At 41.1% G+C, this 16,065-nt stretch overlaps 1 protein-coding gene across 3 annotated transcripts in view; it reads left to right on the top strand.

Annotated features, from left to right (window-relative positions):
• Positions 1-16,065, top strand: part of GLT1D1 (glycosyltransferase 1 domain containing 1) — an 83,289-nt gene that overhangs the window by 1,839 nt on the left and 65,385 nt on the right. For all 3 annotated transcript variants that reach the window (XR_013175448.1, XM_077159551.1, XM_077159550.1), the window contains exons 2-3: positions 9,311-9,459; positions 13,053-13,158. Coding sequence is in view for 2 of the 3 variants with exons in the window: in XM_077159551.1 (XP_077015666.1) it covers positions 9,311-9,459; positions 13,053-13,158 (255 nt within the window). In the remaining variant the exon portion in view is untranslated. The remainder of the gene's footprint in view (positions 1-9,310; positions 9,460-13,052; positions 13,159-16,065) is intronic.

The following is a 16,065-nucleotide window of genomic DNA, read 5'->3' as shown; positions in this document are numbered from 1 at the left end:
ATTCACGGTTGGCTGTGCAGGTAACCTGGTCGCACGGCCCTGGCGTGAACAGGGACATGAAGGCATGAAGGCAGGGAGCCAGCCCACCCCTGCAGTGCACCCCTTTTGTCTTGGGTCCCCTGAGCCAACCAGAGGGTTCTGGTCGTGTCATCTGATTATTGCCCAGTGTACACGTGACCGAGTGAACCGTAGAGGCCCAAAGCTTGTAGGGGGACGGAGGGGCCGTCTGCAGCCCACAGGGGCCGGCTGTGACTGTGGTGCCGTAGGGTACCGCCTGTGGGGGAGGGGGGTCGGGGTATGTGCATCCCCCCACCCCCCCATGTCTACTCCCCCGGGAAACTGACCGTCCTCACTGATCAGGCACACTGGTCAAGGTCAGTGCCTAATAGTAATGCTCGAAGTTAAAAGTTAACAGCCCTGGTCAGTTAAAACTAGGGTCAGACGTAAGAGGGCAAAGTCCAGTTCACCTGTGGAGGAGAACTACTCGGCCCCGGTACTGGATGCAAACAGTACTCCCACCGCAGCTTTAGTGAGTCAGTGAAGGGGCCCTTCAGTCTCAGGAGGATGCCTCCTGCCAGGCTAAAAGACTCGTCCTGGCAACCCTGAAATAACCTCCGGGGGCCCGCGTGGAATCGGGCCTGCGGCCTGCTTTGGTAAGCGAGACTTGCTGGAGCACGGCCCGCTGGCGTCTTCAGGTCTGGCTGGGGGTCGCCTCTGTACCACATGGGAGAGGCGAGGCAGGGACCTTCTCATCTGCAAAACACCAGCGGTGTCCACTCTCTTGCCATTTCCAGAAAAGCTTTTCTGCCCCCTGCCATCACCCGAACCGTCACATACTCCTCAGGGTTGCGTTCGGCACCTGCAGCTGGGGTGCAGGGCACTCGGGGGCCCAGGGGAAGCGCTCGGGGTGACTGTGGAAAGGAAGGCAAGGGCGCAGGCGTTGAGCCTCCTCACCCCTGAGAAGAGAATCCTGAGGTCAAGCAGGCCAGCTTGTAGAGGGCTGGCCCCGGGCTCATCACCCATATGTCACCCACACATCCCGCGGCATGGCTGGTGGCGCCTGTTTGCTCTCTCTCTAGCAGCAGCCCAGTTTTTATTTGAACAGGAACTACTTTAGATAAGAGGCGCAAACAGAGGCCGACACAGCTTCTGCGGGAGAGGAGGGAGAGGAGGGAGCAGATACCACCGTGTCCCCTTAGAGTCTGGGTCCCCGCTGTAGGGTTCTGAGAGCTGCTGTGACCCGGAGCTTTTGGGGAGGGAAGTGCACAGGGGAGGGGGGACGCTGTCAACTCTGTAGTAATGCCAGGCTACAGGTGTCGGACGCCGGCCAGCATCTTCATCCAGCAAATATTTATTGAGCGTCTCCAGCAGGCAGAGCTCAGCCCAGGCCCGGATACAGGGGGGCCCTCACCCCTGGAAGCCTGCCCCACTGCTCAGCTGCACACCAGCCCTGTGGGAGGCACTGCCATTTGGAAGAAGGTTCTGGCACTGGCACGTTTCATGACAAAACGGTCATTTCATTAGTCATGGCAGGGGCTGCAAAAAGGAGGCGTAGGGTGTGAGGGGCGAGGCAGACGGACCGACCGACTCCAAGCCGGTCTGCAAAGGCGCCCCTGAGAAATGAATTTTTCTTTCTCCTGTATCTTTTTATGTAATTCGTATCACATAAAACTCACCCTTTTCGAGTGTGCGACACAGGGGATTTTAGTCCATTCACAAAGTCTTGCCACCATCACAACCATCTAATTCCAGGACATTTTTACGGCCCCGCCCTGCACCCCTTGTCAGTCACTGCCACCGCCCCTCCCCAACCTGGGCAGCCCCGAACCTATTTTCTGTCTGTACATATTTGCCCAGGTATTTCATAGAAACAGAGCCGCGCAGCCTCTGGTGGGGTCTGGCTGATTTCCCCTGCAGACTCTCACCTGTACTGGAACTTCATTCCCCTCCAGGCAGCATCCCTGCCATTCACCTGCGTCCGGCTCCTGTTAACTTTTTGGCTAGTGTGACAATTATTGCTATGAACATTTGTGCAGAAATAGTCTTTTAAATAACTTTTTTAAATTAGAGAAGCTGTAGGTTTACAGAAAAATCATGCAGACCACAGACCCCTCCCACATGCAGTTTTCCTGATTATTAACACTTTGCATTCACGTGGAACTTTTGTCCCAGTTGAGGAGAGAATATTATTATGGGCGTACTGATTACTCAAACTGTGTAATTCATTGTTTATATTAGGGTATGCTGTGGATGTTGCACAGGCCTATGGTGTTTCTTTAAAAATTTTTATTCTAGTAACATATATACAACCTAACATTTCTCCTTTTAACCACACTCAAAAATATAAGTCACTGCTGCTAATTACATTCAAATGTTGTGCTGCCATCACCACCCTCCACTGCCAAAACTTTTCCATTACCCCAAGCAGAAATACTAACCCAATAAAACATTAAGTTGCCCTTTCCCTCCCCCACCCAGCGCCTTCTAACCTGTATTCTTTCTGGCTTTAATAATTTGCATATTCTGCTTAATTCATATGAGTGAGATCATACAGTGCTTGACCTTTTGTGTCTGGCTGATTTCACGCAACATAATATCTTCTAGTTTCATCCATGTTGTCCCATGTATCAGAAGTTCAGTTGTGGGCCATTAGAAGTGTATGAACGATGTATCTTGAAGCTCATTCCACATTTCTTCATTGTGCTTCACTGCAGTTCCTTTAACTGTCCCTGAGCATTTGACTGCAGGGATGTACCGTAATGCAGGGCCCTGCTGAGACAATGCAGGGTTACTTTCAGCCTTGCTGATCTTCAAACACAGCTGCGTGTTTGCCTGTCCCTGGGTGCATGTTTTTGGGACGAAGTCCTAGAAGTAGAATTGTTTGGCCAAAGGGCTGGTTAATTTTTAATTTCTAGCTCTTGCTGTATTGCCAAGAGGCTGTACCAGTTTAACCTTTTGCAAATAATGCGTGACTCTTTTTGTCATTAAGCTGTAGGCAGACATCTTGATCTTCACAAATATTCTACATTAAAAAAAAACCCAACAACTGAAGTGAAGTACCGTTTCCTGTATTTAAAAGTCTTCTGTATTTTCCTTAGTATGGATTACAAATTTTATGGCCATCTCTGTTTTTCTATTGGGCTGTTAGTCTCTCTCTCCCTCTTCACCTTTATTGATTTTTTTTTTCTTCTTTGACCCAAGAGTTCTTTAATAGAGAGTTTTTAAATTTCAAGTTGAAAGGGGCTTTTTGTTTTATATTTTGTTATTCACTTCCACTTTTATTGCACTGTGGTCTGAGAATGCTGTTTATGTTATTTCTACTTTATGGAACTCATTTGTTCTATATGCACTTGAAAAGAAGATATATTCTCTATTATGAGGACACAGAGTTCAGTAATTTTTAAGACCTTTGTTATTGATTAAATTGTGTAGATTTTCTATGTGCTCTCAGTTTTGAACTGAGTAATGAATTTCCTACCATTAGTGTTTCTGTCTCTCTTTTTGCATCTCCGGAGTTTCTCTCTTATAAACTGCTGAGTTATTTGGTGCATAAGTATTTAGAATATTTACGACTTCCTTGTGAATTCTACCTTTAGCACTGAAAAGTGGCCTTTGTCTCATTTAATGGTTGTTGGCTTGAATTTGCCCTTGTCAGATATTAAGTTGGTAATCCTTGTTTGCTTTCTTTTTAATTTTTATTAGAGAAGTTGTGGGTTTACAGAAAAATCATGCATAAAATACAGGATTCCCAGATACCACCCTATTATTAATACCTTGCTTTGGCGTGGTACATTTGTTACAACTGGTGAAAGCACATTTTTATAATTGCAACAGTCTGAGGTACTTCCCTCTAGCTACTCCAATATACCAAAAACTGAAAAAGAGTGTCTATACACAGCATAAGAATGACTTCTCGAGTGACCTCTCGACTCTATTTGAAATCTCTCAGCAAATGAAACTATTTTATTTCAATTCTCTTCCCCATTTGGCCATTCTCACTTTCATCCATGGGAGTTCTGTCCCATGTTGCCAGAGAGTTTTTCACCCTTGGGAGTCATGTCCCATGTAGGGGGGGAGGGGAATGGGGTCACCTGTTGAATTGAGAAGAGTCCACATCTGAGCAACAAAAGAGGTTCTCTGGGGGCGACACTTCGGCATAATCATAGATAGGTTTAGCTTCTTCTCTGCAGGAGTACATTGCATAAGGCCCAGCCCCAAGATTGAGGGCCTCACCCATCAAGTTGGCAGTCCCGATTCTGTGAAAATATCAGGTCTTCCCCAGGTAGAGAAGTGTCGTATTTCCACCTTTTCCCCCAATCCCTTAAGGGGACTTTGTCAATACTTTTATGGCATTCAGATAAGCTCACCATAGAAGTCAAATGATATATGACAAATGTGCTACCAAAAATATACATTTTGCACCAAATAAACATCTCTTCCTTGGGTCTCCCACAGAAGATGAAGTTTAAAAATACAGTTAGTGTTATTCTTTACTCTGTGCTCTGATTTACTGTAGCCCTACCCAGATCAACTTCATTCACAGCTCAAATTGAAGTCTGACCACTTCTTCAGTGTTCATGACAGTTGCCGTATGGGGTAGTGCTGATTTTCGTAGCTGCACAACTCTAGGTCTGAGTCTCAGGTGTCACACAAATACCTGAAGTTCCAGGAAATGAGCAGGTTGTACACAGAGAGCTCAGTATCTCGGAATTTAGTAAGCACAGTTACTGAAACAGATGTGACTGCTGTAAGACCTTACAATCGAGGCACCTTGACAGTAGGCCTTCACCTGATAACCTGTGCTCTCGACTTCAGTCTCAGGGTTTGTACATTATAGTTAGTCCATCAAAGTGGGGTGTTATAATATTTGTCTCTTCATTTCTGGCTTGTGGAGCCACCGCTCTGCCCTTCAGAGGGGCCGCACCAACTGTGAGCAGGTACCTTTTCTCTCACGTTTTCTCTGGCACTTTTATCTTTCTGTTCATTTTTAAACAGCTTTATTCACACATCATACCATCCAACCTTAAGTTATAAAATCAATGGTTCCAGTACAATCACATAGCTGTGCCTTTGCCATCATGGTTTATTTGAGGACCATTTCATTTCCACCACAAAGAATCCCGTATGCCTCCTCTCTATTCCCTACTTATTGACATTTAGCTTTCGCATACTGCCTCTGTTACAATTAGTGGAAGCACATTAAAACGTTCTGTTAACTACAGACCCTCGTTTGTGTTGACTGTATTTTTTTTCCTGTACACCGTCCCATTTTCAACACCTTACAATGTCGATATTCATTTGTTCTCGCTCATGCAGAAAAGCATTCTTATATTTGTATATTTAATCACCATGTTTGTCCGCTCTAGGCATTCCTAAGTTATACTTTCTGTCTTTACTTCTTATGTAATACATGCTCCCAGCCCTCCCTTGGCCATACATGCACTCAGCATCGTTCAGTGTACTTATTGTGTTACCGTCAGATGGTATTGTGCTATCCACTTCTGAATCTCTGCGATCAGTCCTGTTGCACATTCTGTATTCCTTCTGCACCAAATGCCCAATCTCAATCCTCTTTCTGTCTCCTGATCACCTTTGTCCTTAATTTAATTCTCAAAGTTCACTCATTAATGTTAGTTCATATCAGTGAGACCATACGGTATTTGTCCTTTTGTTTCTGGCTAATCTCACTCAGCATGTCCTCAGGGTTTGTCCACGTTGTCACATGCTTCGTGACTTTATTCTGTCTTACAGCTGTGTAATATCTATCATAATACAGAAAAACTACTGATTTTGGGGTGTTGATCGTGTACCCTGCTACTTTGCTGTACTCATTTATTAGCTCTAGTAGCTTTGCTATAGATTTTTCAGTATTTTCAACATATAATATCATGTCTTTTGCAAACAATGAAAGTTTTACTTCTTCCTTTCCAGTTTGGATGCCTTTTATTTCTTTTTCTTCTCTAATTTCTCTGGCTAGAACTTCTAGCACAATGTTGAATAACAGTGGGGACAGTGGGCATCCTTTTCTTGTTCCTGATCTTAGAGGAAAAGCTTTCAATCTTTCCCCATTAAATATGATGTTGACTGTGGGTTTTTCATAAATCCCTCAATCACATTGGGGAAGTTCCCTTCTATTTCTATCCTTTGAAGTGCTTTCATCAAGAAAGGATGTTGAATTTTGCCAAATGTCTTTTCTGTATCAATCAAGATGAGCATGTGGTATTTCCTTTTGATTTATTGATGTTGTATATTGTATTAATTGATTTTCTTGTGTTGAATGATCCTGGCATACCTGGAATAGATCCCACTTGGTTGTGGTGTATAATTCTTTTAATGTGCTGCTGGATTTGATTTGCGAATATTTTGTTGAGGATTTTTGCATCTATGTTCATTAGGGGGACTGGTCTGTAATTTTCTTGTAGTATCTTTTTCTGCCTTCGGTATTGGGGTGATATTGGCTTCATGGAATGAATTAGGTAGCTGTTTTAGTTTGCTAAAGCTGCCAGAATGCAATACACAAGAAATGGAATTATAAAGGAATTTATTAAGTTGCAAGCTTACAATTCTAAGGCCGTAAAGATGGCCAAACTAAGGCATCCAGAGAAAGATACCTTGACTCAAGAAAGGCTGATGGGTCCAGAGTACCTCTGTCAGCTGGAACGCACGTGGCTGGCATCTGCTGGTCCTCTGGCTTCTGGTTTCACACACCTTCCCCAGCAGTATTTTCTTTCTGCATCTCCAAACGTCTGGATCCCCTGTTGGCTCGCTCTGCTCTGAAGCTTTTTTGAAAATGCTTCTGTCTTAAAGGACTCTGGAAAGAGCCCCACCTTGAATGGGTGGAGACACATCTCCAAGGCAACCACCTAATCAAAATGTCCCACCCACAACTGAGTGAGGAGTAGAGAATATGGCTTTTCTAGTTGACAAAACAGTGTCAAACTGGCTCAGTAGCTTTTCCTCCTCTTCAGTTTTTTTGAAGAGTTTGAGCAGGATTGGTACTAATATTTTCTTGAATGCTTGTGAAGCCATCTGGTCCTAGAGTTCTCTTTTCTGGGGCGCTTCTTGATGACTGAGTCAATCTATTTACTTGTGATTGGTTTGTTGAGGTCATCGCCTTGTTTGCTTTTTTATTGTGTTTATCTGGTGCTGTGCCTTTTCCTACCAGATAAACTTTATTTTTAGCCTTTCTGAAACACTTTATTTTAGATGTCTTGATAGCACACAGAACAGGATTTTGCCTTGTAAACCAATTGAAAAAAAAATTTAATAGATGAGTTTAGCTTATCAGATACATTTTGTCTCTCTTCCTTTGTTTTATTTTATGTGATTATTATGCTGCTTATTTTTTTTCAACTTTTTTTATTGTATACTATAACAAAGAAATAAAAAAGCAATAGTTTTCAAAGCACTCCTCAACAAGTAGTTACAGGGTAGATCCCAGAGTTTGTCAAGGGCTACCATTCCATCCTCTCAGATTTTTCCTTCTAGCTGCTCCGGAACATGGGAGGCTAGAAGGAGTAAAAATATATATTATTATCATCACAATCGAGTTTTTATTTCTTCTTTGTGAAAATAACTTACATACAAAAAAGCAATAAATTTCAAAGTACAGCACCACAATTAGTTGTAGAACAGATTTCAGAGTTTGGTATGGGTTATCCTTCCCCAATTTTAGGTTTTTACTTCTAGCTGCTTTAAGAGACTGGAGACTAAAAGAAATATCAATATACTGACTCCATGCTGTTTATTTTTCTATTTATTTTGTGTCTTTCATGATATAGCTGTTTTCTTTGCTCTCTTTATTCTTAAAATATTTCCTTTGGTACTTGTATTTCTTTTGGAAGGCTTGTATTTTTGTGCTCATAATTGCCTTTAAATAATTTTATTAAAATTTTTAATTTAATAAATTTACTTTAGTAATACACAACCTAAAATTTCCTCCTTCTAATCACAATGAGATGTAGAATTCACCAGTGTTAATTCCATTTATAGTGTTGTGCTACCATCATTTACCAAAACTTGCCCATCACCCCCAACAGAAATTCTGTACCGATCAAGCATTAACTCTCCATTGCCTACTCTCTCCCCAGTCCTTGGAACCTGTATTTTAATTTCTGCCTTCATAAATTTGCCTGTTATTATTTCATTCAACATGATGTCTTCAAAGCTCATCCATGTTGTTGCGTATTTCTGAACTTAATTACTTTTCATGGCTATATAATAGTCCACTGTTAGTATATACCACATTTTTCTTAGCTGTTTATTGGTTGATGGACACTTCGGTTGCTTCTTTTGGTAATTGTGAATAATGTTGCTGTGAACGTAGGTGTGTGGATATTTGCTTGAGTCCCTACTTTCAAAACTTTTGAAGTGGGATTGCTGGGTCATATGATAATTCTGTACTTGACTTTTTGAACTGTCTTCCCCAGCAGCTGCACCATTTTATAGTCTCACCAACAAGGAATGAGTGTTCCTATTTCTTCACATCATCTCCACCACACATTTCCATTTCTTTTTTTTAAGTAGCCATTCTAGTTGGTGTGAAATGACATCTCATTGTGGTTTTGATTTGCATTTCCCTGATGGCTAATGATGTTAAGCTTTCTTATTGATTTTTAAAAGCTCTTTGCATGTTAAGACAATTAGGCCACTTTCCTTTTGTAAGTGTTGTGGATTGTTTGTGTTTTTTTCAGTTTCTAACTTGTCTTTTGATTTTGTTTATGCTACTGTTGCCATTCAGAACATTTCTTTTTTGTTTATCAGATTTGCTTTTTAGATTTGTGTTATGAGGGAACTCAGTTTAGAGGAGGAGAAAGAGAAGACACGTTTGAAAGATATTTTGGAGGTAGAATGGAAAGGTCACAAAGTATTTTTTCTTCTTGAAGTATTTTTTAAAACAATGAGAATAGGTGGTTTTTGAAGACTTGAGTGAGACCTGAAAGTCAATTTGAGTATCATCCATAATTGGGAGGCAGGAGAAAGAAATGAAATCAGAGAAATCTATTTCTGCCACAGCAAATGCCCCCGAAAGACGGCAGTCTGTGCCCCCAAGTATCAGTGCTTGTCCTCCCCTCCTAACTATCCCTTGTTCACTGGTCAGACACCTGTGCCTTGTGGATGGGTGGTTATTTTCATCGGCTCTTAGCCTTGCCCTATATTTGAAGGCAGATTGCCTATAGTGAGCGATTTGGTAAATAAGTATTATTAGTAGACTAATATTGAATTAAAATCCTAGCCATAGAAGCAGACTGCAGCACCTTAATGTTTATTGTCTGTCTTTTTCTTTCCCCATGTATGTTTTTAAATAAAGGGACCATCTAGAAGCTGCAGGTCACGTATGTATTCTGAAAGATGCCTTTGGCTTTGAAAGCTCCTCTGAAATCGCAGACCTGATCGCGGCTGAGCACATCGAAGCAGGCCTGGCTCTTCACCTCTACAGGGGAGGCAGACTCCTGCAAGGTAACCCCTTTCTCCCAGACAGGGGCACTAGAAGTGCTGGGAACTGGAAGTACCCCTTCTATCAAATACAGCATATATAACACAGTTTACACTGCTTATCTGCTTCAAAAATAGAAGGCATGCAATAATCCCTTTGGTTTATCTACCAGATAACTGTCTAAAATGATAGAGTCAAGCCAATTGAGAATGGATTTATTTTGAAGCTGTTTGTACTGCACTGAAGTATTCTCCTGTATGTTTTTAATGTGAATTTCTTTTCTCAAAATATAGCTTTTAAAAATATTGAATGAATACCTATGAAAGATTTTACTCAACTTATTACTTAATGAGGGAACTGGTAAGATTGTGAAGCTGATTCAGTGAGCATCTGAGAAACCGGGGTTTTAAAAGATGAATTAGTAAAGAATATTAGACTAACATTGGGAACGACAACTTTCCATTTCTCGGCTCGCATCAAACCTCATTTGTGCCCCCAACTCTCTCTCCTGCCTCCCGCAGCCCCTCTGGAGGTTCTCTTCACCAGCAGCATGGTCTATTATGGACTCCCTTCTTCTTTAAAAGATTTTTTTTTCTTTAAGTTTTAGAGCACTTAACACATGCAGAGTGCCTAGTAAATATTCCGCAATATTTTAAGAAGTTGCAAGTCTCCATTAAGTGTGTGCCTTTTTTTGCTATTTTAAATATAATTAAAATACAAAGTAAATAAATAAAACCGAAAAGAAGCACGCTGTCATCTGGTGGTGAAATGATGGGGGCTGTATTTTCTACTTTGTATTTTTATATAGTCTCCAGATCACCTGCTTGCATTGTAAGGAAACAGTAAATGGTGTATATTTAAAAATACAACTTAATCAATAGAGCACTATTTGAAGAACTTACAGAGCTTCCATAGAAGGAATTGACACAGTCAGTGACTGGCGTGGCCAGTGCTATATAAAACTGGTACAGAGTTAGCACCCAGATACATTGTTAACTGGGAAATGCCAGGTTGCAAAGCCCCATCTCTGCACACCTGCAATAATTCTAATGCCTTCTATGCTTCATGCTCCTCAGAGAGTGACTTTCAAACAGATAACCCTTAGGAAAGGATGACAATGTAACTCCATATGCTGCATTTCCTTCTATACTTTGTTTCTCTTGCTCTCTCCATAGTTTGCGTGTATAATTCAAATTGTAGTCATACTGTTCTTATAGTTTAGTAACTTATTTATTTACTTTTTGGGTACATAGGTCAGAAATCGAAACCAGGTTTCCACATGGCAGACAAGCATTCTACCACTGAACCGCCCGCGCAGCTAGCTAGTAACTTATTTTTACGTACAATTTGTTAAGGACAGTTTTGCCCATCCTTGAATGGTCTGCAGCATAATTATGGATAGTCACATCTGAGGGATGTTACTTCCATTTTTTTCCTCAATTATAAGTGATGTGATAAACAGACTTCTCCATAAACCTTGGAAACCCATTTTCTTTAGAATTTTCTAGGAGTGGCATTGTAGGATCGAAGGGCGTTTGCATTTTAAAACTTTAGGTATATATTGCCAAATAATACCTAGTCACGTTTTTATGGCTGTGTAGATTAACTGTATCCAAATAAAACTTTAACTGGACAAGTGCAAATTTGCTCTTATTTTTAAAATAGGGATTTACTGAGTGAATAATTAGGCAAATAAATCTGCTAAAAATAATATTCAAATGAGCGATATATCATATGAACAACATTAGCACACTGTGGACTGGTGTTTTAAAAAAGCAATATCACTTTTAATGTTTTAGCTGCATTGTGGACCGCTTGCTGTATAAACGTAGAAGAAAGACATTTTAAGCATTCTGCCCCCTGGATGTGTCTGGAAGACTTTTGACATGTAAAAAAGTCATTCTTTCAAGTATTCAAGAACAGATATTTATAGTTGCCCTTATCTAAAATATAATAGAATTCTGCTCCCCTCTGGTATGCTTTCTGGGGTCTCTTTTATGTGTCTTCAATGGCATACCCCCAAAAATTTCCCAATTAAATTGATGTTGCCAGAAAATGTGTGTGTTTCATTGAACCCTTTCTCTGTGTCTTGTTGAGGAATATGCTTTAGGCAGTGTTAGGAGACTGATTAGGACGCCAGGTTCAGGAAACTACAAGGTTTTTATCTCATTAAACCACTAGAAGTGACAAATTGTTGTAGAAACACCTATTTATGAAATTAGACCTGGCACTTTGGTAGCTCTGAGTGAACCCACTGGGAAGTGGCTTGTTTATCACTCTTCAGGCTCAGTTCATTTCTGCTAATGCTGGTTGAGAACTTATAGTTAGCAGGTATCATATTAGCAACAGGGGGTGCCAAAAATAAAAAATAAAAAAAGGTTGGTTCTTGTTCTCAGCTTCTTCCAGTCTACAAATAAATCCTAATTCTTTATGACACATGGCATGACACAGAAGAGGAGGATTTACTTTTGAGGCACTCAGAGAAAACTTCAGAGAGGAGAGGATGGCTTGATGGGGTTTTGAAGGGTGAATAAGAGTTGGCAAAGTTATTCTGCAAATGTTGTACTATAGTGGATGATTCTAGGATTTTCAATCATAATTATAGATGCATTTTTAAAAGTCTTCTGCTATCAAGCCTACTATGCTACTTATGTAAAGCCTTTTTTTTCTTAACAACAGAACGGACATTGAAAAATAATTGAAAAGTAAATGAAATATCCCACCATTTTACTGTCTGAAGTGCTAATTTAATTCAGAGAGTTTCTGGCTTTATGCATTTAGAAACATCTCAGGATAAAGTACGGTGGTGCTGGCCATCACTTATGGAGTCCGTTCTGTACCAAGGCCTTACACAGTGTGTCATTTAATCTCACAAATCGGTCACCAGTTTAGATGAGATGCTGAGGCTCAGAGAAATTGAGTGACTTACCCTGGGTGGCGACCAGGACTCTGATGCAGGCTGCCAGGTATCAAAGCCCTGTGCTTCCCCATGAAAGTATGTCTGACACATTTGAGCATGGCAGATTGGCTTACTGAGGAGGAATGCTGATCATCTTAACTATTAAAATGGCCTTATAACCTCTAGGCAGCTTCCTTAGTCCACAGTGTGTCTCTTTTAGGCATCTATTTTTCTGTCTTTGGCAAATTGCTACTAATAGAAAAGCAATAAAAATATCAGTTTTTGAAAACTTGTGGCAGATTTACCATTAAAGTGAACATTACTGAAAAAGATAGCTTCTTCAAAGCCAGAAGTATCCTGTGGAGTGTTTCTCACGTTGCATCCCTCTGCCCCGTCTCTCATGCCTCTCCCTCGCACATTTAGGGACCCTGGTGGTTACAGTGGCCTTGCCTAGCTAATCCAGGATCATCTCCCCATTTTGACATCAGCTGTAGCAACCTTACTTCAGTCTGTTCAATCAGTCCCCCTCTGCCTCGTAAGGTAGCCACCAGCTGGAATGTGGAGTCTTTGGGGTGTCCACTGCTCTCCTCTCTCCAGCCTCCGAAGACTCATGTACTCCCCAAGTACAAAAGCAAATCCCCCTGCCCCAGCACCCCCTTTCGGGCAGGGACTTGTCTGGATTGGCTGGGCTTCTCCAACTCTCATGATTTTTTGCAGGTCATCGAATTCCTTTTGGCGTCATCTTTGGTGGAACCGATTTGAATGAAGATGTGAACCAGGGAGAAAAACACACGGTGATGGGAAAAGTTCTTGAAGAAGCCAGGTAATACTTAGGAGGATTTCAGGGGAGGGCATCATTCAACACACTTGGATGGAATTCCTTGAAACAAAAAGACTGAGGAAGCCAAGTTTGGGGAGGTTTACAGCTTACTGATTTTATATCATTTTGTTTGTTTGTTTCATTTGACACATTTTTTTGCCTTGTCATGAGCAGTTATTGGAAACAGGTTATTGCACTTGAATGATTCTTCACGTAATATTGGAGGAGAATTCTTAGAGAAAGTCAGAATTCTTGCTCTCTAAAAGATAATACAATCCAACCACAGCCTTATTAGCCAACGAATTAGGATCCTATCTGTATCAGGTTTGCCTGCGAACAGTGTTTTTGGCATGGCCCTTAACTGGTGTAGCTTTCTGAGCTCTAGAGCTGGATTGAAAGTGTCCCACTGTTGTCTTCCTCCTGTGCCGTGCTCGTCCGTCCGGGCCGGCCGAGCTGCTGTCTGCTCAGGGTAGGGTTCCCCGATGGGTCTGGCTGGGTTTCCAGGGGACAGGGCTGAGGCCAACAGGACTTTTTTCCACCCCAGTCCCGGGGACCAGGTCTTCAGTGGGGCGCACGTGCTGGGCCATGCGTCCCGCCCCTGTCCCCTCCCGCGCCCACTCCTCCTGGGGTCATGTTCCACGGGTCCCATCCGTGTCTCTGTGTCTGACATCTGTCACCGCATTTGGGCCTGTCCAGTGTGGCCACCTCTTATCTGATCATGTCTGCAAAGACCCTATTCCGAATCGCAGGTGCTGGGGTTTGGTCTTAGAAAACGGTCATATTTGCACAGCATCCCACCTAAGCCTGGAGGATTAGTGGGGGAAACGATCACCTCATTTTCTTTGCATAACCAGTACAAACCCACTAGAAAGAGAACACTGTGCACGTGCTCTGATATGAAGACTGTTGTGGAAAAAGAGCAGATTAAATCAAAAGAAACCTTGAATCTACGTGCAAACACAAAGCAAAGAGCCATTCTGATGGTAAACAAACTGTGACAGAGGGAACCCACAGACGCACGGGGCTGAGTCTATGGAATGGGCTGGAGAGGGACCATCCGTGTCCCCCGGGACCCGCTCCTGCTGAGACCACGGAGGAAGGGCCCCCTGCCACTCGCCACCTGCCTCCAGCCTGCACGCAGGGGCCAACAACAGGGACTTGAGTGTCTTTTCAGCTTTTGAATCATTGTTTAAAAAAAAAAAGTAATTAGTTTTTAATCCAATAAATCACCAGCCTTCAATTTTCTGTGGCTCATCTCCAATCTCCAGGCCAGGGAACTGAGAGTGCCTCAGTAACTGCTGAGCACAGGGTCCAGGCTTGCCCTTTTTAGGTAAGGCAGGTGACAGTGGTGTCCTTGAAATCCGGTGGCACACAGGGATGCTGTTCATTTCAGGGTCCCACTTTACTCTGAGGACTTTTGGGCCATCCATGCCCTGTTTGTTTAGGAGACAGTGTACATTGTTCAAAAAAATAAGTATGGAAGTACCTTGGAGTTACCTTGTAAGGTGAAAGATCGTTACAAGTTTTCTTATTGTTTTTCCTATGTTCTAAAAATTTATTACCATTAGATTCATAGAATTTAATGCACTGTCTCATAGGAGGAAAATAATTCTGTTTGCTAGAAGCAATATTGAGTGAATCCATCTTTTATCATTAATGTTATTCATTGCATTGTTGTTAAAGCAGACATTGATTTTTATTTGGGGGGGTATTGATTGAGTTTAGTGAGCAGGAAAGTTGCATGAATCATAGATTTCTTGTCCCACATAATACGTCACAGTCTTCTATAAAACAAAGTATTGAACTTGTCTGGCTTTATAATGAGTGTTTCAGTTTTAATCAAATACTTTTAAAGAGTAGCATGTTTTTCCTATGGGGTGTAATTTTAAACTTATTTTAGTATTTTAAACTTTTTTGCTATCAGATATTCTGTTGAAACTTGTTTTAGCCTCAGTTTTTCTGCTTCTTATAATGATTATGATTTAATACATATATGGTAATACATGCATCATAATTACCAAATATTTATTGTAAGTATTATACTTATGAAAATTAAAGTGACATTTGAGATTTGTAGAAATTTGGTTTTTCAAGAACTAAGGCCTAAGACCTTCAGGTACCTTTAAGAAAAACTTTAAACTGAGCAAAAACTGAGAAATGAACAAAAGGGGGTTTTGTATGAAATGAAGTACCTTGAAAATGGTTTCAAAACCAGGATGTGCACGCTTTCGGTCGGACCATCCTCAGTTGCTATTCTGTAGATCAGAATGGCCAAATATGACAAATTTCTTATGGTTTTTGAGACCGAGTGTTTCTAAAGGTATTTTTCAACAAACAGGATTACATGTCAAAGTAAGTACATTTTGAAATGACAACATTCTACTGCAAGTTCAAAAGCAGTAGTTTTCTATTTTCTCTTTAAAAAATGTATTGTTTTTAAATTTCTCAATTATCCTAGCATCATCGTGCTAGAAAATCTTGTAAAATGTTATTTACTAAGTAGATATAAAATCAAGGTCAACAATTCTAAAATGAGGAACTGAAAGAAAGGCTGATTAAATTAAATTAAATTCTTGATTAAATAAGGAATGTAGGACTCTTTGTAGATGATTCTCTAATTACTCCTATTTGTGCGTTCGTGAGTATATTCATGTTATTAATTTTGATTATCATCAAAATTCTTTTAGAAAATTTGGATCAGTTAGCACGTACTATTTGTTTTTAAGTAACTTGCTTTTTTTATTTGTGAATGTTTGTATTTTACCTTCATTTTTTTTTTCCAGAAAGTTTTACTGGATATAGAATTTGGGGTTAACAGTTTTTGTTTGTTTGTTTTTGGTTTTTTCCCTTTTATCACTTTCAATGTGTCATGTCCTTGGCCTGCGTGGTATCTGATGAGAAGGGATCTGA

The sequence above is a fragment of the Tamandua tetradactyla genome, chromosome 5, assembly GCF_023851605.1.
Source record: "Tamandua tetradactyla isolate mTamTet1 chromosome 5, mTamTet1.pri, whole genome shotgun sequence".
Lineage (NCBI taxonomy): Eukaryota > Metazoa > Chordata > Mammalia > Pilosa > Myrmecophagidae > Tamandua > Tamandua tetradactyla.
This window is presented reverse-complemented; position numbering and strand designations above follow the sequence as displayed.